The sequence below is a fragment of the Physella acuta genome, unplaced genomic scaffold (assembly GCF_028476545.2).
Source record: "Physella acuta isolate Inbredline_101_S28 unplaced genomic scaffold, ASM2847654v3 ptg001674l, whole genome shotgun sequence".
Taxonomy (NCBI): Eukaryota; Metazoa; Mollusca; class Gastropoda; family Physidae; genus Physella; species Physella acuta.
This window is the reverse complement of record NW_026733187.1, coordinates 127,233-150,456: the sequence shown is the minus strand read 5'-3', so window position 1 is coordinate 150,456 and position 23,224 is coordinate 127,233. Positions and strand designations below refer to the sequence as shown.

The 23,224-nt window shown below is 43.3% G+C and overlaps 2 protein-coding genes across 2 annotated transcripts in view; one reads left to right on the top strand and one right to left on the bottom strand.

The window, feature by feature from the left end:
* Positions 1–18,039, top strand: part of LOC131929775 (uncharacterized) — a 31,367-nt gene extending 13,328 nt beyond the window's left edge. The window contains exons 5-7 of the mRNA XM_059286139.1: positions 1,281–1,367; positions 2,086–2,205; positions 17,787–18,039. Of these exons, the coding sequence (XP_059142122.1) occupies positions 1,281–1,367; positions 2,086–2,205; positions 17,787–17,931 (352 nt within the window). The 3' untranslated portion in view covers positions 17,932–18,039. The remainder of the gene's footprint in view (positions 1–1,280; positions 1,368–2,085; positions 2,206–17,786) is intronic.
* Positions 18,040–18,560: 521 nt separating this feature from the next.
* Positions 18,561–22,919, bottom strand: LOC131929773 (mucin-2-like). Its single transcript, XM_059286137.1, has 10 exons — positions 22,646–22,919; positions 21,148–21,444; positions 20,630–20,794; positions 20,330–20,484; positions 20,073–20,123; positions 19,720–19,887; positions 19,397–19,543; positions 19,164–19,286; positions 18,788–19,019; positions 18,561–18,691 (listed from the first exon to the last, which is right to left on the bottom strand). Exons 1-10 carry the CDS (start codon positions 22,917–22,919, stop codon positions 18,561–18,563), a joined length of 1,743 nt encoding a protein of 580 aa, XP_059142120.1.
* Positions 22,920–23,224: the final 305 nt, after the last annotated feature.

Genomic DNA, 23,224 nt, shown 5'->3' with positions numbered 1-23,224 from the left:
TAGGCTTTCGAAAACATTGAGAATTTGAATGCTTAATTAATTCGCCCGAAGGTCGGTCTACGACCTCAAGAGTTATGAAGAGGTTCCTCCGTGGACATTTTTTTTCGATTTATAGCTCATATAAGGTACCGGTCAGTCGAGGTCAGTTTTGACCCCCACATCGTAGACTTTTCGGCCAACCGGCCCCCGTGTTCTGTCGCACCAAGGCAAGATCATGCCAAATTTGAAGCGCCTGCGGCGCCGGGAAGTGCCCTATCGGACACCCGACAATCTAGATCTAGATCTAGATTCCTAAAAGAATTTTTTTTTTAAGTTTAGCCCGAGCATAATAAAAAAGAATACATTAACCAAGTTGACTTGCTGTGTCTCGAACCCGCACCACCTGCGTGGTTTAATGTACACTAACATCTCCGCTATTTAGGCACCTTATAAAATACGGAGAATGAAACACGTATTTTAAAATCTTAACTTACGCGAATATGCCTATTCTTTCAAATTAATTTTTTATCCCAAATTAGCCAGTTCCAAACAAAGATTTTGTATAAAATAAATAAGTCTTGAAATAGTTTAGTCCTAATATAGAAATTTATTTTTGGAATTGATTTTAGAGAAGTTAGAGTCTAAATCTAGATCTTAGCGTCTACGTCTAGATCTAGTTATTGCGTAGATTTAGATTTAGATTTAGTCTAGATCTAGAATCTCTAGATCTAGAATCCAAATACATAAAATAAATTTTATGAGTTTAGGCCGGAAAAATTGTATTGTATACATTTCATAGTGTACGTAGATCTAAATCAAATTTGAATGAAATAGTTCATTTCTTTTCATTCTTAACACGGCAGATGACGTCATTAGTTAATGTATAAGCAATAGTGACGTCACAGTTTTATGCGTTCTTTTTCACATATATTAATGCTTTTCCGGTTGCATAAATAATACTGTTTCTCTACATTCGAATACGCCTTTAATTTTTATTTTTCTTCTTTAAGTAAAATTGTGGTTATACATTTAAAACATCTAACATATTATTTTCAACAAAAGTCCGTAAAAAGTTCTCCATATACCGCTGCCGATTCTGACGTGATGTCCGGCGAAAATTTTTTGCGGACAGAGAAAGAGAGAGAGAGAGAGAAGAGCGCACATGGCCTTTTATAAATTAGGATTGAGTACTGAATTTATTTATTTTTTAAAAATTACCAGACCTATGTCACCGTTGAAAATAAAAAAAAATGCTTTCATGTTTTCCTTTAATTAAGTTTCTTGTTTTCCTATAATTAAAGACTTCGATACCACGACCCAACATACGAGAAGGAACGCTGGGACTTTATCCGGAACCTTGTCCGACACGATGCTATAGCTTATGGATAGTAAGTGGCTGTTTATGTCTGGATAGTAAGTGGATGTCTATATAGTAAGTGGCTGTTTATGTCTGGATAGTAAGTGGCTGTTTATGTCTGGATAGTAAGTGGCTGTTTATGTCTGGATAGTAAGTGGCTGTTTATGTCTGGATAGTAAGTGGCTGTTTATGTCTGGATAGTAAGTGGCTGTTTATGTCTATTTTATGCCTTAAGTTCCGTACCATCAACACTTTACTTGCTTTAAGTTACGCAGTGGCGTAACTAGGGGGAGTTATTACAGAAGGGCTATGAGTAACCCTTTGTTGTATTTTTCTTAATATAAAATACACGTAATTCAAAACTAGATGATACAATTAATAAAATACTTCAGCAAAGCAGAGGGTAACCAAAAAGTTTAACTACGACCTTTTAACGAATAAAAATTCCCTTTTCGAACCTGTCCGTCCATGGGGAAAGTGAAGTAGAGTTCACCTGTTTCTATGACCTCGGCATATGAAGAGAAAGTGTGGTCAGCACTATGCCCAGCCGCCTTTACTTTTAACGTGAGTTAGGTACCCATCAGAGCTGGGTGAACTCAGGAATGTTCTACTGACTTGTACCCGGATTCAAACTCAAGACCTTTGGATTAGCAGTCTACCGCTCTACCGCTAGGCCAAAATGTCCGCCACAACTAATAAAGACGCAAATATTTTATTTTTAAAAAAATCATCTTCTTCCCTTTGAGCAGCCGTAAAGACAACCCCGGCTACACGGGTCACAAGCAGATGGTGGAGCACATCTCCTCAGACGTGGAGCTTAGGCATGGGGACAAGTCTAATTACCTGACCACATACAACGCTGTTCACAGGTAAGTCTAATTACCTGACCACATACAACGCTGTTCACAGGTAAGTCTAATTACCTGACCACATACAACGCTGTTCACAGGTAAGTCTAATTACCTGACCACATACAACGCTGTTCACAGGTGACTTAACATTACCACATACAACGCTGTTCACATGTGACTAAGTCTAATTACCTGACCACATACAACGCTGTTCACAGGTAACTTAACATTACCACATACAACGCTGTTCACAGGTGACTAAGTCTAATTACCTGACCACATACAACGCTGTTCACAGGTGACTTAACATAACCACATACAACGCTGTTCACAGGTGACTAAGTCTAATTACCTGACCACATACAACGCTGTTCACAGGTGACTTAACATTACCACATACAACGCTGTTCACAGGTAACTTAGTCTAATTACCTGACCACATACAACGCTGTTCACAGGTGACTAAGTCTAATTACCTGACCACATACAACGCTGTTCACAGGTACCTTAACATTACCATATACAACGCTGTTCACAGGTGACTTAGTCTAATTACCTGACCACATACAACGCTGTTCACAGGTGTTTAAGTCTAATTACCTGACCACATACAACGCTGTTCACAGGTGACTAAGTCTAATTACCTGACCACATACAACGTTGTTCACAGGTGACTAAGTCTAATTACCTGACCACATACAAAGCTGTTCACAGGTGACTTAACATTACCACATACAACGCTGATCACAGGTGACTAAGTCTAATTACCTGACCACATACAACGCTGTTCACAGGTGACTAAGTCTAATTACCTGACCACATACAACGTTGTTCACAGGTGACTTAACATTACCACATACAACGCTGTTCACAGGTGACTAAGTCTAATTACCTGACCACATACAACGCTGTTCACAGGTGACTTAACATTACCACATACAACGCTGTTCACAGGTGACTAAGTCTAATTACCTGACCACATACAACGCTGTTCACAGGTGACTAAGTCTAATTACCTGACCACATACAACGCTGTTCACAGGTAACTTAACATTACCACATACAACGCTGTTCACAGGTGACTAAGTCTAATTACCTGACCACATACAACGCTTTTCACAGGTGACTTAACATAACCACATACAACGCTGTTCACAGGTGACTAAGTCTAATTACCTGACCACATACAACGCTGTTCACAGGTGACTTAACATTACCACATACAACGCTGTTTACAGGTAACTTAGTCTAATTACCTGACCACATACAACGCTGTTCACAGGTGACTAAGTCTAATTACCTGACCACATACAACGCTGTTCACAGGTACCTTAACATTACCATATACAACGCTGTTCACAGGTGACTTAGTCTAATTACCTGACCACATACAACGCTGTTCACAGGTGTTTAAGTCTAATTACCTGACCACATACAACGCTGTTCACAGGTGACTAAGTCTAATTACCTGACCACATACAACGTTGTTCACAGGTGACTAAGTCTAATTACCTGACCATATACAAAGCTGTTCACAGGTGACTTAACATTACCACATACAACGCTGATCACAGGTGACTAAGTCTAATTACCTGACCACATACAACGCTGTTCACAGGTGACTAAGTCTAATTACCTGACCACATACAACGCTGTTCACAGGTGACTAAGTCTAATTACCTGACCACATACAACGCTAATCACAGGTGACTTAACATTACCACATACAACGCTGTTCACAGGTGACTAAGTCTAATTACCTGACCACATACAACGCTGTTCACAGGTGACTTAACATTACCACATACAACGCTGTTCACAGGTGACTTAGTCTAATTACCTGACCACATACAACGCTGTTCACAGGTGACTAAGTCTAATTACCTGACCACATACAACGCTGTTCACAGGTGACTAAGTCTAATTACCTGACCACATACAACGCTGTTCACAGGTGACTAAGTCTAATTACCTGACCACATACAACGCTGTTCACAGGTGACTAAGTCTAATTACCTGACCACATACAACGCTGTTCACAGGTGACTTAACATTACCACATACAACGCTGTTCACAGGTGACTAAGTCTAATTACCTGACCACATACAACGCTGTTCACAGGTGACTTAACATTACCACATACAACGCTGTTCACAGGTGACTAAGTCTAATTACCTGACCACATACAACGCTGTTCACAGGTACCTTAACATTACCACATACAACGTTGTTCACAGGTGACTAAGTCTAATTACCTGACCACATACAACGCTTTTCACAGGTGACTTAACATAACCACATACAACGCTGTTCACAGGTGACTAAGTCTAATTACCTGACCACATACAACGCTGTTCACAGGTGACTTAACATTACCACATACAACGCTGTTCACAGGTAACTTAGTCTAATTACCTGACCACATACAACGCTGTTCACAGGTGACTAAGTCTAATTACCTGACCACATACAACGCTGTTCACAGGTACCTTAACATTACCATATACAACGCTGTTCACAGGTGACTTAGTCTAATTACCTGACCACATACAACGCTGTTCACAGGTGTTTAAGTCTAATTACCTGACCACATACAACGCTGTTCACAGGTGACTAAGTCTAATTACCTGACCACATACAACGTTGTTCACAGGTGACTAAGTCTAATTACCTGACCATATACAAAGCTGTTCACAGGTGACTTAACATTACCACATACAACGCTGATCACAGGTGACTAAGTCTAATTACCTGACCACATACAACGCTGTTCACAGGTGACTAAGTCTAATTACCTGACCACATACAACGCTGTTCACAGGTGACTAAGTCTAATTACCTGACCACATACAACGCTGTTCACAGGTGACTTAACATTACCACATACAACGCTGTTCACAGGTGACTAAGTCTAATTACCTGACCACATACAACGCTGTTCACAGGTGACTTAACATTACCACATACAACGCTGTTCACAGGTGACTTAGTCTAATTACCTGACCACATACAACGCTGTTCACAGGTGACTAAGTCTAATTACCTGACCACATACAACGCTGTTCACAGGTGACTAAGTCTAATTACCTGACCACATACAACGCTGTTCACAGGTGACTAAGTCTAATTACCTGACCACATACAACGCTGTTCACAGGTGACTAAGTCTAATTACCTGACCACATACAACGCTGTTCACAGGTGACTTAACATTACCACATACAACGCTGTTCACAGGTGACTAAGTCTAATTACCTGACCACATACAACGCTGTTCACAGGTGACTTAACATTACCACATACAACGCTGTTCACAGGTGACTAAGTCTAATTACCTGACCACATACAACGCTGTTCACAGGTACCTTAACATTACCACATACAACGTTGTTCACAGGTGACTAAGTCTAATTACCTGACCACATACAACGCTGTTCACAGGTGACTAAGTCTAATTACCTGACCACATACAACGCTGTTCACAGGTGACTAAGTCTAATTACCTGACCACATACAACGCTGTTCACAGGTGACTAAGTCTAATTACCTGATCACATACAACGCTGTTCACAGGTGACTAAGTCTAATTACCTGACCACATACAACGCTGTTCACAGGTGACTAAGTCTAATTACCTGACCACATACAACGCTGTTCACAGGTGACTAAGTCTAATTACCTGACCACATACAACGCTGTTCACAGGTGACTAAGTCTAATTACCTGACCACATACAACGCTGTTCACAGGTGACTAAGTCTAATTACCTGACCACATACAACGCTGTTCACAGGTGACTTAACATTACCACATACAACGCTGTTCACAGGTGACTAAGTCTAATTACCTGACCACATACAACGCTGTTCACAGGTGACTAAGTCTAACTACCTGACCACATACAACGCTGTTCACAGGTGACTTAACATTACCACATACAACGCTGTTCACAGGTGACTTAGTCTAATTACCTGACCACATACAACGCTGTTCACAGGTGACTAAGTCTAATTACCTGACCACATACAACGCTGTTCACAGGTGACTAAGTCTAATTACCTGACCACATACAACGCTGTTCACAGGTGACTAAGTCTAATTACCTGACCACATACAACGCTGTTCACAGGTGACTAAGTCTAATTACCTGACCACATACAACGCTGTTCACAGGTGACTTAACATTACCACATACAACGCTGTTCACAGGTGACTAAGTCTAATTACCTGACCACATACAACGCTGTTCACAGGTGACTAAGTCTAACTACCTGACCACATACAACGCTGTTCACAGGTGACTTAACATTACCACATACAACGCTGTTCACAGGTGACCTAGTCTAATTACCTGACCACATACAACGCTGTTCACAGGTGACTAAGTCTAATTACCTGATCACATACAACGCTGTTCACAGGTGACTAAGTCTAATTACCTGACCACATACAACGCTGTTCACAGGTGAATTACCTGACCACATACAACGCTGTTCACAGGTGACTAAGTCTAATTACCTGACCACATACAACGCTGTTCACAGGTACCTTAACATTACCACATACAAAGCTGTTCACAGGTGAATTACCTGACCACATACAAAGCTGTTCACAGGTACCTTAACATTACCACATACAACGTTGTTCACAGGTGACTAAGTCTAATTACCTGACCACATACAACGCTGTTCACAGGTACCTTAACATTACCACATACAAAGCTGTTCACAGGTACCTTAACATTACCACATACAACGCTGTTCACAGGTGACTAAGTCTAATTACCTGACCACATACAACGCTGTTCACAGGTGACTAAGTCTAATTACCTGACCACATACAACGCTGTTCACAGGTGACTAAGTCTAATTACCTGACCACATACAACGCTGATCACAGGTGACTAAGTCTAATTACCTGACCACATACAACGCTGTTCACAGGTGACTAAGTCTAATTACCTGACCACATACAACGCTGCTCACAGGTAACTAGGTCTAATTACCTGATCACATACAACGCTGTTCACAGGTGACTAAGTCTAATTACCTGACCACATACAACGCTGTTCACAGGTGACTAAGTCTAATTACCTGACCACATACAACGCTGTTCACAGGTGACTAAGTCTAATTACCTGACCACATACAACGCTGTTCACAGGTGACTAAGTCTAATTACCTGACCACATGCAACGCTGTTCACAGGTACCTTAACATTACCACATACAAAGCTGTTCACAGGTGACTTAACATTACCACATACAATGCTGTTCACAGGTGACTAAGTCTAATTACCTGACCACATACAAAGCTGTTCACAGGTACCTTAACATTACCACATACAAAGCTGTTCACAGGTACCTTAACATTACCACATACAACGTTGTTCACAGGTGACTAAGTCTAATTACCTGATCACATACAAAGCTGTTCACAGGTACCTTAACATTACCACATACCAGTAGCGTAGCGAGGGGGGTGGGCGGGGGGGACATATGTCCCCGGGCGCCGACCTTAGGGTAGGCGCCAAATTGAAAGTTTGAGGGGGGGGGGTGCAAATGAAAAGTTCGAGGGGGGGGGTGCAAATCGAAAGTTTGAGGGGGGGTGCAAATGAAAAGTTCGAGGGGGGGTGCTAATCGAAAAGTTGCTCCCAAGGGGGCGCCAAATTGAAAGTATGTCCCCGGGCGCCGGGAAGGGTCGCTACGCCTCTGCCACATACAAAGCTGTTCACAGGTACCTTAACATTACCACATACAACGTTGTTCACAGGTGACTAAGTCTAATTACCTGACCACATACAACGCTGTTCACAGGTGACTAAGTCTAACTACCTGACCACATACAACGCTGTTCACAGGTGACTTAACATTACCACATACAACGCTGTTCACAGGTGACTTAGTCTAATTACCTGACCACATACAACGCTGTTCACAGGTGACTAAGTCTAATTACCTGACCACATACAACGCTGTTCACAGGTGACTAAGTCTAATTACCTGACCACATACAACGCTGTTCACAGGTGACTAAGTCTAATTACCTGACCACATACAACGCTGTTCACAGGTGACTAAGTCTAATTACCTGACCACATACAACGCTGTTCACAGGTGACTTAACATTACCACATACAACGCTGTTCACAGGTGACTAAGTCTAATTACCTGACCACATACAACGCTGTTCACAGGTGACTAAGTCTAACTACCTGACCACATACAACGCTGTTCACAGGTGACTTAACATTACCACATACAACGCTGTTCACAGGTGACTTAGTCTAATTACCTGACCACATACAACGCTGTTCACAGGTGACTAAGTCTAATTACCTGATCACATACAACGCTGTTCACAGGTGACTAAGTCTAATTACCTGACCACATACAACGCTGTTCACAGGTGAATTACCTGACCACATACAACGCTGTTCACAGGTGACTAAGTCTAATTACCTGACCACATACAACGCTGTTCACAGGTGACTTAACATTACCACATACAACGCTGTTCACAGGTGACTTAGTCTAATTACCTGACCACATACAACGCTGTTCACAGGTGACTAAGTCTAATTACCTGACCACATACAACGCTGTTCACAGGTGACTAAGTCTAATTACCTGACCACATACAACGCTGTTCACAGGTGACTAAGTCTAATTACCTGACCACATACAACGCTGTTCACAGGTGACTAAGTCTAATTACCTGACCACATACAACGCTGTTCACAGGTGACTTAACATTACCACATACAACGCTGTTCACAGGTGACTAAGTCTAATTACCTGACCACATACAACGCTGTTCACAGGTGACTAAGTCTAACTACCTGACCACATACAACGCTGTTCACAGGTGACTTAACATTACCACATACAACGCTGTTCACAGGTGACTTAGTCTAATTACCTGACCACATACAACGCTGTTCACAGGTGACTAAGTCTAATTACCTGATCACATACAACGCTGTTCACAGGTGACTAAGTCTAATTACCTGACCACATACAACGCTGTTCACAGGTGAATTACCTGACCACATACAACGCTGTTCACAGGTGACTAAGTCTAATTACCTGACCACATACAACGCTGTTCACAGGTACCTTAACATTACCACATACAAAGCTGTTCACAGGTGAATTACCTGACCACATACAAAGCTGTTCACAGGTACCTTAACATTACCACATACAACGTTGTTCACAGGTGACTAAGTCTAATTACCTGACCACATACAACGCTGTTCACAGGTACCTTAACATTACCACATACAAAGCTGTTCACAGGTACCTTAACATTACCACATACAACGCTGTTCACAGGTGACTAAGTCTAATTACCTGACCACATACAACGCTGTTCACAGGTGACTAAGTCTAATTACCTGACCACATACAACGCTGTTCACAGGTGACTAAGTCTAATTACCTGACCACATACAACGCTGATCACAGGTGACTAAGTCTAATTACCTGACCACATACAACGCTGTTCACAGGTGACTAAGTCTAATTACCTGACCACATACAACGCTGCTCACAGGTAACTAGGTCTAATTACCTGATCACATACAACGCTGTTCACAGGTGACTAAGTCTAATTACCTGACCACATACAACGCTGTTCACAGGTGACTAAGTCTAATTACCTGACCACATACAACGCTGTTCACAGGTGACTAAGTCTAATTACCTGACCACATACAACGCTGTTCACAGGTGACTAAGTCTAATTACCTGACCACATGCAACGCTGTTCACAGGTACCTTAACATTACCACATACAAAGCTGTTCACAGGTGACTTAACATTACCACATACAATGCTGTTCACAGGTGACTAAGTCTAATTACCTGACCACATACAAAGCTGTTCACAGGTACCTTAACATTACCACATACAAAGCTGTTCACAGGTACCTTAACATTACCACATACAACGTTGTTCACAGGTGACTAAGTCTAATTACCTGATCACATACAAAGCTGTTCACAGGTACCTTAACATTACCACATACCAGTAGCGTAGCGAGGGGAGGGGGGGGGGGGCGGGGGGGACATATGTCCCCGGGCGCCGACCTTAGGGTAGGCGCCAAATTGAAAGTTTGAGGGGGGGGGGTGCAAATGAAAAGTTCGAGGGGGGGGGTGCAAATCGAAAGTTTGAGGGGGGGTGCAAATGAAAAGTTCGAGGGGGGGTGCTAATCGAAAAGTTGCTCCCAAGGGGGCGCCAAATTGAAAGTATGTCCCCGGGCGCCGGGAAGGGTCGCTACGCCTCTGCCACATACAAAGCTGTTCACAGGTACCTTAACATTACCACATACAACGTTGTTCACAGGTGACTAAGTCTAATTACCTGACCACATACAACGCTGTTCACAGGTGACTAAGTCTAACTACCTGACCACATACAACGCTGTTCACAGGTGACTTAACATTACCACATACAACGCTGTTCACAGGTGACTTAGTCTAATTACCTGACCACATACAACGCTGTTCACAGGTGACTAAGTCTAATTACCTGACCACATACAACGCTGTTCACAGGTGACTAAGTCTAATTACCTGACCACATACAACGCTGTTCACAGGTGACTAAGTCTAATTACCTGACCACATACAACGCTGTTCACAGGTGACTAAGTCTAATTACCTGACCACATACAACGCTGTTCACAGGTGACTTAACATTACCACATACAACGCTGTTCACAGGTGACTAAGTCTAATTACCTGACCACATACAACGCTGTTCACAGGTGACTAAGTCTAACTACCTGACCACATACAACGCTGTTCACAGGTGACTTAACATTACCACATACAACGCTGTTCACAGGTGACTTAGTCTAATTACCTGACCACATACAACGCTGTTCACAGGTGACTAAGTCTAATTACCTGATCACATACAACGCTGTTCACAGGTGACTAAGTCTAATTACCTGACCACATACAACGCTGTTCACAGGTGAATTACCTGACCACATACAACGCTGTTCACAGGTGACTAAGTCTAATTACCTGACCACATACAACGCTGTTCACAGGTACCTTAACATTACCACATACAAAGCTGTTCACAGGTGAATTACCTGACCACATACAAAGCTGTTCACAGGTACCTTAACATTACCACATACAACGTTGTTCACAGGTGACTAAGTCTAATTACCTGACCACATACAACGCTGTTCACAGGTACCTTAACATTACCACATACAAAGCTGTTCACAGGTACCTTAACATTACCACATACAACGCTGTTCACAGGTGACTAAGTCTAATTACCTGACCACATACAACGCTGTTCACAGGTGACTAAGTCTAATTACCTGACCACATACAACGCTGTTCACAGGTGACTAAGTCTAATTACCTGACCACATACAACGCTGATCACAGGTGACTAAGTCTAATTACCTGACCACATACAACGCTGTTCACAGGTGACTAAGTCTAATTACCTGACCACATACAACGCTGCTCACAGGTAACTAGGTCTAATTACCTGATCACATACAACGCTGTTCACAGGTGACTAAGTCTAATTACCTGACCACATACAACGCTGTTCACAGGTGACTAAGTCTAATTACCTGACCACATACAACGCTGTTCACAGGTGACTAAGTCTAATTACCTGACCACATACAACGCTGTTCACAGGTGACTAAGTCTAATTACCTGACCACATACAACGCTGTTCACAGGTACCTTAACATTACCACATACAAAGCTGTTCACAGGTGACTTAACATTACCACATACAATGCTGTTCACAGGTGACTAAGTCTAATTACCTGACCACATACAAAGCTGTTCACAGGTACCTTAACATTACCACATACAAAGCTGTTCACAGGTACCTTAACATTACCACATACAACGTTGTTCACAGGTGACTAAGTCTAATTACCTGATCACATACAAAGCTGTTCACAGGTACCTTAACATTACCACATACCAGTAGCGTAGCGAGGGGGGGGGGGGCGGGGGGGACATATGTCCCCGGGCGCCGACCTTAGGGTAGGCGCCAAATTGAAAGTTTGAGGGGGGGGGGGTGCAAATGAAAAGTTCGAGGGGGGGGGGGTGCAAATCGAAAGTTTGAGGGGGGGTGCAAATGAAAAGTTCGAGGGGGGGTGCTAATCGAAAAGTTGCTCCCAAGGGGGCGCCAAATTGAAAGTATGTCCCCGGGCGCCGGGAAGGGTCGCTACGCCTCTGCCACATACAAAGCTGTTCACAGGTACCTTAACATTACCACATACAACGTTGTTCACAGGTGACTAAGTCTAATTACCTGACCACATACAACGCTGTTCACAGGTGACTAAGTCTAATTACCTGACCACATACAACGCTGTTCACAGGTGACTAAGTCTAATTACCTGACCACATACAACGCTGTTCACAGGTGACTAAGTCTAATTACCTGACCACATACAACGCTGTTCACAGGTGACTAAGTCTAATTACCTGACCACATACAACGCTGTTCACAGGTGACTTAACATTACCACATACAACGCTGTTCACAGGTGACTAAGTCTAATTACCTGACCACATACAACGCTGTTCACAGGTGACTTAACATTACCACATACAACGCTGTTCACAGGTGACTAAGTCTAATTACCTGACCACATACAACGCTGTTCACAGGTACCTTAACATTACCACATACAACGTTGTTCACAGGTGACTAAGTCTAATTACCTGACCACATACAACGCTGTTCACAGGTGACTAAGTCTAATTACCTGACCACATACAACGCTGTTCACAGGTGACTAAATCTAATTACCTGACCACATACAACGCTGTTCACAGGTGACTAAGTCTAACTACCTGACCACATACAACGCTGTTCACAGGTGACTTAACATTACCACATACAACGCTGTTCACAGGTGACTTAGTCTAATTACCTGATCACATACAACGCTGTTCACAGGTGACTAAGTCTAATTACCTGATCACATACAACGCTGTTCACAGGTGACTAAGTCTAATTACCTGACCACATACAACGCTGTTCACAGGTACCTTAACATTACCACATACAACGCTGTTCACAGGTGACTAAGTCTAATTACCTGACCACATACAACGCTGTTCACAGGTGACTAAGTCTAATTACCTGACCACATACAACGCTGTTCACAGGTGACTAAGTCTAATTACCTGATCACATACAACGCTGTTCACAGGTGACTAAGTCTAATTACCTGACCACATACAACGCTGTTCACAGGTGGCTAAGTCTAATTACCTGACCACATACAACGCTGTTCACATGTGACTTAGTCTAATTACCTGACCACATACAACGCTGTTCACATGTGACTTAGTCTAATTACCTGACCACATACAACGCTGTTCACAGGTGACTAAGTCTAATTACCTGACCACATACAACGCTGTTCACAGGTGACTAAGTCTAATTACCTGACCACATACAACGCTGATCACAGGTGACTAAGTCTAATTACCTGACCACATACAACGCTGTTCACAGGTGACTTAACATTACCACATACAACGCTGTTCACAGGTGACTAAGTCTAATTACCTGACCACATACAACGCTGTTCACAGGTGACTAAGTCTAACTACCTGACCACATACAACGCTGTTCACAGGTGACTTAACATTACCACATACAACGCTGTTCACAGGTGACTTAGTCTAATTACCTGACCACATACAACGCTGTTCACAGGTGACTAAGTCTAATTACCTGATCACATACAACGCTGTTCACAGGTGACTAAGTCTAATTACCTGACCACATACAACGCTGTTCACAGGTGAATTACCTGACCACATACAACGCTGTTCACAGGTGACTAAGTCTAATTACCTGACCACATACAACGCTGTTCACAGGTACCTTAACATTACCACATACAAAGCTGTTCACAGGTGAATTACCTGACCACATACAAAGCTGTTCACAGGTACCTTAACATTACCACATACAACGTTGTTCACAGGTGACTAAGTCTAATTACCTGACCACATACAACGCTGTTCACAGGTACCTTAACATTACCACATACAAAGCTGTTCACAGGTACCTTAACATTACCACATACAACGCTGTTCACAGGTGACTAAGTCTAATTACCTGACCACATACAACGCTGTTCACAGGTGACTAAGTCTAATTACCTGACCACATACAACGCTGTTCACAGGTGACTAAGTCTAATTACCTGACCACATACAACGCTGTTCACAGGTGACTAAGTCTAATTACCTGACCACATACAACGCTGTTCACAGGTACCTTAACATTACCACATACAAAGCTGTTCACAGGTGACTTAACATTACCACATACAATGCTGTTCACAGGTGACTAAGTCTAATTACCTGACCACATACAAAGCTGTTCACAGGTACCTTAACATTACCACATACAAAGCTGTTCACAGGTACCTTAACATTACCACATACAACGTTGTTCACAGGTGACTAAGTCTAATTACCTGATCACATACAAAGCTGTTCACAGGTACCTTAACATTACCACATACCAGTAGCGTAGCGAGGGGGGGGGGCGGGGGGGACATATATCCCCGGGCGCCGACCTTAGGGTAGGCGCCAAATTGAAAGTTTGAGGGGGGGGGGGTGCAAATGAAAAGTTCGAGGGGGGGGGGGGTGCAAATCGAAAGTTTGAGGGGGGGTGCAAATGAAAAGTTCGAGGGGGGGTGCTAATCGAAAAGTTGCTCCCAAGGGGGCGCCAAATTGAAAGTATGTCCCCGGGCGCCGGGAAGGGTCGCTACGCCTCTGCCACATACAAAGCTGTTCACAGGTACCTTAACATTACCACATACAACGTTGTTCACAGGTGACTAAGTCTAATTACCTGACCACATACAACGCTGTTCACAGGTGACTAAGTCTAATTACCTGACCACATACAACGCTGTTCACAGGTGACTAAGTCTAATTACCTGACCACATACAACGCTGTTCACAGGTGACTAAGTCTAATTACCTGACCACATACAACGCTGTTCACAGGTGACTAAGTCTAATTACCTGACCACATACAACGCTGTTCACAGGTGACTTAACATTACCACATACAACGCTGTTCACAGGTGACTAAGTCTAATTACCTGACCACATACAACGCTGTTCACAGGTGACTTAACATTACCACATACAACGCTGTTCACAGGTGACTAAGTCTAATTACCTGACCACATACAACGCTGTTCACAGGTACCTTAACATTACCACATACAACGTTGTTCACAGGTGACTAAGTCTAATTACCTGACCACATACAACGCTGTTCACAGGTGACTAAGTCTAATTACCTGACCACATACAACGCTGTTCACAGGTGACTAAGTCTAATTACCTGACCACATACAACGCTGTTCACAGGTGACTAAGTCTAATTACCTGATCACATACAACGCTGTTCACAGGTGACTAAGTCTAATTACCTGATCACATACAACGCTGTTCACAGGTGACTAAGTCTAATTACCTGACCACATACAACGCTGTTCACAGGTACCTTAACATTACCACATACAACGCTGTTCACAGGTGACTAAGTCTAATTACCTGACCACATACAACGCTGTTCACAGGTGACTAAGTCTAATTACCTGACCACATACAACGCTGTTCACAGGTGACTAAGTCTAATTACCTGATCACATACAACGCTGTTCACAGGTGACTAAGTCTAATTACCTGACCACATACAACGCTGTTCACAGGTGACTTAGTCTAATTACCTGACCACATACAACGCTGTTCACATGTGACTTAGTCTAATTACCTGACCACATACAACGCTGTTCACAGGTGACTAAGTCTAATTACCTGACCACATACAACGCTGTTCACAGGTGACTAAGTCTAATTACCTGACCACATACAACGCTGATCACAGGTGACTAAGTCTAATTACCTGACCACATACAACGCTGTTCACAGGTGACTAAGTCTAATTACCTGACCACATACAACGCTGTTCACAGGTGACTTAACATTACCACATACAACGCTGTTCACAGGTGACTTAGTCTAATTACCTGACCACATACAACGCTGTTCACAGGTGACTAAGTCTAATTACCTGATCACATACAACGCTGTTCACAGGTGACTAAGTCTAATTACCTGACCACATACAACGCTGTTCACAGGTGAATTACCTGACCACATACAACGCTGTTCACAGGTGACTAAGTCTAATTACCTGACCACATACAACGCTGTTCACAGGTACCTTAACATTACCACATACAAAGCTGTTCACAGGAGAATTACCTGACCACATACAAAGCTGTTCACAGGTACCTTAACATTACCACATACAACGTTGTTCACAGGTGACTAAGTCTAATTACCTGACCACATACAACGCTGTTCACAGGTACCTTAACATTACCACATACAAAGCTGTTCACAGGTACCTTAACATTACCACATACAACGCTGTTCACAGGTGACTAAGTCTAATTACCTGACCACATACAACGCTGTTCACAGGTGACTAAGTCTAATTACCTGACCACATACAACGCTGTTCACAGGTGACTAAGTCTAATTACCTGACCACATACAACGCTGTTCACAGGTGACTAAGTCTAATTACCTGACCACATACAACGCTGTTCACAGGTGACTAAGTCTAATTACCTGACCACATACAACGCTGCTCACAGGTAACTAGGTCTAATTACCTGATCACATACAACGCTGTTCACAGGTGACTAAGTCTAATTACCTGACCACATACAACGCTGTTCACAGGTGACTAAGTCTAATTACCTGACCACATACAACGCTGTTCACAGGTACCTTAACATTACCACATACAAAGCTGTTCACAGGTGACTTAACATTACCACATACAATGCTGTTCACAGGTGACTAAGTCTAATTACCTGACCACATACAAAGCTGTTCACAGGTACCTTAACATTACCACATACAAAGCTGTTCACAGGTACCTTAACATTACCACATACAACGTTGTTCACAGGTGACTAAGTCTAATTACCTGATCACATACAAAGCTGTTCACAGGTACCTTAACATTACCACATACCAGTAGCGTAGCGAGGGGGGGGGGGCGCCGACCATAGGGTAGGCGCCAAATTGAAAGTTTGAGGGGGGGGGGGTGCAAATGAAAAGTTCGAGGGGGGGGTGCAAATCGAAAGTTTGAGGGGGGGTGCAAATGAAAAGTTCGAGGGGGGGTGCAAATCGAAAAGTTGCTCCCAAGGGGGCGCCAAATTGAAAGTATGTCCCCGGGCGCCGGGAAGGGTCGCTACGCCTCTGCCACATACAAAGCTGTTCACAGGTACCTTAACATTACCACATACAACGTTGTTCACAGGTGACTAAGTCTAATTACCTGACCACATACAAAGCTGCTCACAGGTACCTTAACATTACCACATACAACGTTGTTCACAGGTGACTAAGTCTAATTACCTGACCACATACAACGCTGTTCACGGTGACTTAACATTACCACATACAACACCTTCAGTAAAACTTACATAATACCTGTATGCATGAAACGTTTTATTTATTTTTATCCCAGGCCACTCCCCGTGTGTGAGTACGTTTTGCCCCTGGAGAGAAACAAGAACTCCCGCCTCGGTCCCTTCTCACGTGTGGTCACCCTCATCAACCCGGACAACCCGTGCACGGTCTCAGGGGAGCTCGCCCCACCCGTCATCCTGTGACCTAGTGCTCACCCACCCCACCACGATACAGGTGCACCTTCAAACGGGAGGTGCGCCTCTAAGTGTATAAGGCGATCTTGTTACAACGTGGGATTTCAACAAAGGAAAAAGTTTCATCTGCACTCCATTTATCTTTTTATCGAGTACTTTTTTCTGTGAGCTGCACTTCATTCATCGTTTCCAGGTCTTCGCTCTAATATTCAAGTGGTATCGTCGGTTTAATGTAGTCGATTACATATTTCGCCCTGCGTGACTGCCATGTTTTGAATCAGGTACGATTATTTCTATCAACGATATCACCCGCAGGTATTCTGTTAAGTATGACATGGATGTAGTTGTAGTTAAAAGGAATGGGCCAATTTTTATATAAATGTTTTAAAAAATTGTATGAACACGTATTAAGCATCGTATAATAATTTATGGGTTTTACAAAAGCCGTGTCGCCCTTACGCGTGTAAAGTCCAGCTTACACACGTTTTTGTAATTGATCTTATCAAGCTTATAATGAATTTTATGTTTAATCAATGTGGCACATGTACCCTATTAAAACCTTCTTTAGTAACATGTGTTTTGTTGGCCTTATAGTTTTTTTTCCTTTCATCGTTGTGTGCAAAGCGTCAAAAGACACCTCATTGATCACCAGCTGGGGACACAGTGTCACCTATATGATCACCAGCTGGGGACACAGTGTCATCTATATGATCACCAGCTGGGGACACAGTGTCACCTATATGATCACCAGTTGGTGACACAGTGTCACCTATATGATCACCAGTTGGGACACAGTGTCACCTATGTGATCACCAGTTGGGGACACAGTGTCACCTATGTATCACCCGTTGGGACACAGTGTCACCTATATGATCACCAGCTGGATACAGTGTCACCTCGTTGATCACCAACTTGGACACAGTGTCACCTATGTGATCACCAGTTGGGGACACAGTGTCACCTATATGATCACCAGCTGGGGACACAGTGTCACCTATGTGATCACCAGCTGGGGACACAGTGTCACCTATATGATCACCAGTTGGGGACACAGTGTCACCTATGTGATCACCAGCTAGGGACACAGTGTCACCTATCTGATTACCAGTTGGGGACACAGTGTCACCTATATGATCACCAGTTGGGGACACAGTGTCACCTATGTATCACCAGCTGGATACAGTGAACAGTGTCACCTATATGATCACCAGCTGGGGACACAGTGTCACCTATATGATCACCAGCTGGGACACAGTGTCACCTATGTGATCACCAGCTAGGGACACAGTGTCACCTATATGATCACCAGCTGGGGACACAGTGTCACCTATATGATCACCAGCTGGGGACACAGTGTCACCTATCTGATTACCAGTTGGGGACACAGTGTCACCTATATGTATCACCAACTGGGGACACAGTGTCACCTATGTATCATCAACTGGGGAAATAGTGTTACCTATGTGATCACCACCTTGGACACAGTGTCACCTATATGATCCTGGGACACAGTGTCACCTATATGATCACCAGCTGGGGACACAGTGTCACCTATATGATCACCAGTTGGGGACACAGTGTCACCTATGTGATCACCAGCTAGGGACACAGTGTCACCTATCTGATTACCAGTTGGGGACACAGTGTCACCTATATGATCACCAGTTGGGGACACAGTGTCACCTATGTATCACCAGCTGGATACAGTGAACAGTGTCACCTATGTATCACCAGCTGGGGACACAGTGTCACCTATATGATCACCAGCTGGGGACACAGTGTCACCTATATGATCACCAGCTGGGACACAGTGTCACCTATGTGATCACCAGCTAGGGACACAGTGTCACCTATATGATCACCAGCTGGGGACACAGTGTCACCTATATGATCACCAGCTGGGGACACAGTGTCACCTATCTGATTACCAGTTGGGGACACAGTGTCACCTATATGTATCACCAACTGGGGACACAGTGTCACCTATGTATCATCAACTGGGGAAATAGTGTTACCTATGTGATCACCACCTTGGACACAGTGTCACCTATATGATCCTGGGACACAGTGTCACCTATATGATCACCAGCTGGGGACACAGTGTCACCTCAAACATCACCAGCTGGACACAGTGTCACCTATATGATCACCATTTGGGACACAGTGTCACCTATATGATCACCAGCTGGACACAGTGTCACCTATATGATCACCAGTGGGACACAGTGTCACCTATATGATCACCAACTGGGACACGGTGTCACCTATATGATCACCACCTGGGGACACAGTGTCACCTATGTGATCACCAGTTGGGACACAGTGTCACCTATATGATCACCAGCTGGGGACACAGTGTCACCTATATGATCACCAGCTGGGGACACAGTGTCACCTCGGTGCTCACCAGTTGGGACACAGTGTCACCTATATGATCCTGGGACACAGTGTCACCTACATGATCACCAGCTGGGGACACAGTGTCACCTATATGATCACCAGTTGGTGACACAGTGTCACCTATATGATCCTGGGACACAGTGTCACCTATATGATCACCAGCTGGGGACACAGTGTCACCTATGTATCACCAGTTGGGACACAGTGTCACCTATATGATCACCAGCTGGGGACACAGTGTCACCTATGTGATCACCAGTTGGGACACAGTGTCACCTATGTATCACCAGTTGGGACACAGTGTTACCTATATGATCACCAGCTGGGGACACAGTGTCACCTCGTTGATCACCAGTTGGGGACACAGTGTCACCTATGTGATCACTAGTTGGGGACACAGTGTCACCTATGTGATCACTAGTTGGGGACACAGTGTCACCTGTATGATCACCAGTTGGGGACACGGTGTCACCTATGTATCACCAACTGGGGACACAGTGTCACCTATATGATCACCAGCTGGACACAGTGTCACCTATGTATCACCAACTGGGGACACAGTGTCACCTATACGATCACCAGTTGGGGACACGGTGTCACCTATGTATCACCAACTGGGGACACAGTGTCACCTATATGATCACCAGCTGGACACAGTGTCACCTATGTATCACCAGTTGGGGACACAGTGTCACCTATATGATCACCAGTTGGGGACACAGTGTCACCTATGTGATCACTAGTTGGGACACAGTGTCACCTATCTGATTACCAGTTGGGGACACAGTGTCACCTATGTATCACCAGTTGGGTACACAGTGTCACCTATATGATCACCAGCTGGGGACACAGTGTCACCTATACGATCACCAGTTGGGGACACAGTGTCACCTATGTGATCACCATTTGGGGACACAGTGTCACCTATATGATCACCAGCTGGGGACACAGTGTCACCTATATGATCACCAGCTTGGGACACAGTGTCACCTATATGATCACCAGCTTGGGACACAGTGTCACCTATGTGATCACCAGTTGGGGACACAGTGTCACCTCGGTGCTCACCAGCTGGGGACACAGTGTCACCTATATGATCACCAGTTGGGGACACAGTGTCACCTATGTGATCACCAGTTGGGATACAGTGTCACCTATGTGATCACCAGCTTGGACACAGTGTCACCTATGACGACGGGCTTTAGGGGAGAAAGGAGAAGTCGAAAAAGCGGTTTCAGTTTGACCTTTGTAGAATCCCAATTTAATGGGGGGGGGGGGTCATTTACAAATTAGGTAATTTTCATTTGAGTAATTGTATACCCCTTCCCCTCCCGCTGTAATTACAGCGTGTTGGCATCGCACTTTCATTATACCTCCTTTTAACTAAGGGATCTTGCAAGTTGTAGAGTATGTCCCTAGGTTACCAGCTTTCAAATTAATAAAACATTGGATATAGGGCTGGTAAGTAGGTCACCAACCAGTTCTACGGCTCAATAAAACCTGCATGAGCCATACAACTTGTTGGTGACCTACTTACCAGCCCTATATTGGTGAAGATGACGCCTCTGGCCTCTGTGGTTTACATGCTTACGTGTAGTGACCAATGCAGGGTATCATAATTGTAAAGAGAGAAAACAAATTTAAATGAACTAAACACGACATTAACATCCAAATTTTAAAATGGTTTAAAAAAATTGAAGAAATGGAAAATGAAAAGAAAAATACTAAGTTATTAAAGTATACTAAAAGTACTAGTTTGTTTTTGTTTTTATTTATTACTGCCAGCAAATGAAATACAAAGCACAATTCTATTAGCGCGTTCGTTTGCTTCTTACAATTAGAAAAATCATCCCAATGAAATCGGAAAGTTAAAAAAAAAAAGAACATTTTGTTACTTTCGTATAAAAGCATTTTAAATACTTACATTTTGTTAATTTTTATTTAATAGAGTTATTGTTTTAAAAAAAAACATTTTTCTTTTACTATTAAAAACAGTATAATTAAAATTGTAAGAGAACAAATTGAATTATTGCAAAAAAATATTACATTGCTATTTCATTTGCACGACGCACTACATGAGAGTTCAAATATGGTTCAAGTCTTCTAAGGCTAATTAATTTCCCATTGTATGTAGATCTAGATTTGGCTTTAGGTATCGCTAAAATCTAATCGGAGACCTTTGGTAAACTAAGCCTTTTAACTGATGCTAAGTCAATTTCACTGAAGTTGTGTATCTATAAAATTACTGGCAGATTCGAATTGTATAGTTACCGTGACAGACTAATGTTTGTAAGTCCCAATTCATCTTGAGATCGATGCCGACTTTCCACTTGGAAATAATTCATTTCTCTGGAGGTTTTATAAACTTCCACTTGAAAATGATTCATTTCTCTGTCGGTTTTATAAACTTCCACTTGAAAACGATTCATTTCTCTGGCGGTTTTATAAACTTCCACTTGAAAATGATTCATTTCTCTGGAGGTTTTATAAACTTCCATTTGGAAATAATTCATTTCTCTGGCGGTTTTATAAACTTCCACTTGAAAATGATTCATTTCTCTGGCGGTTTTATAAACTTCCACTTGAAAATGATTCATTTCTCTGGTGGTTTTATAAACTTCGTCTCTGGGTCGGAACTTGAAGGTCCATGTTCACGTTCCACTTAAAAAATGACTCGTGTGTCTGGAGGTGTCTAAAGTATGAGCCACCGATCTTAATCCTGGGTCCGCGTTGGTCAGCTTTAAACAGGACCAGCCTGAAGGGCAGGACGCGGGGGTTCGTGTACATGATATCCCCGGCCACAGGCAGGTAGAAGGCGCCCTCCATCACCACCCTGTCATCGTTGGCGTCTGTGATCTCGGCGCAGCTGATCAGCGCATTCGTCCATGTTTCCGGTTCCTTC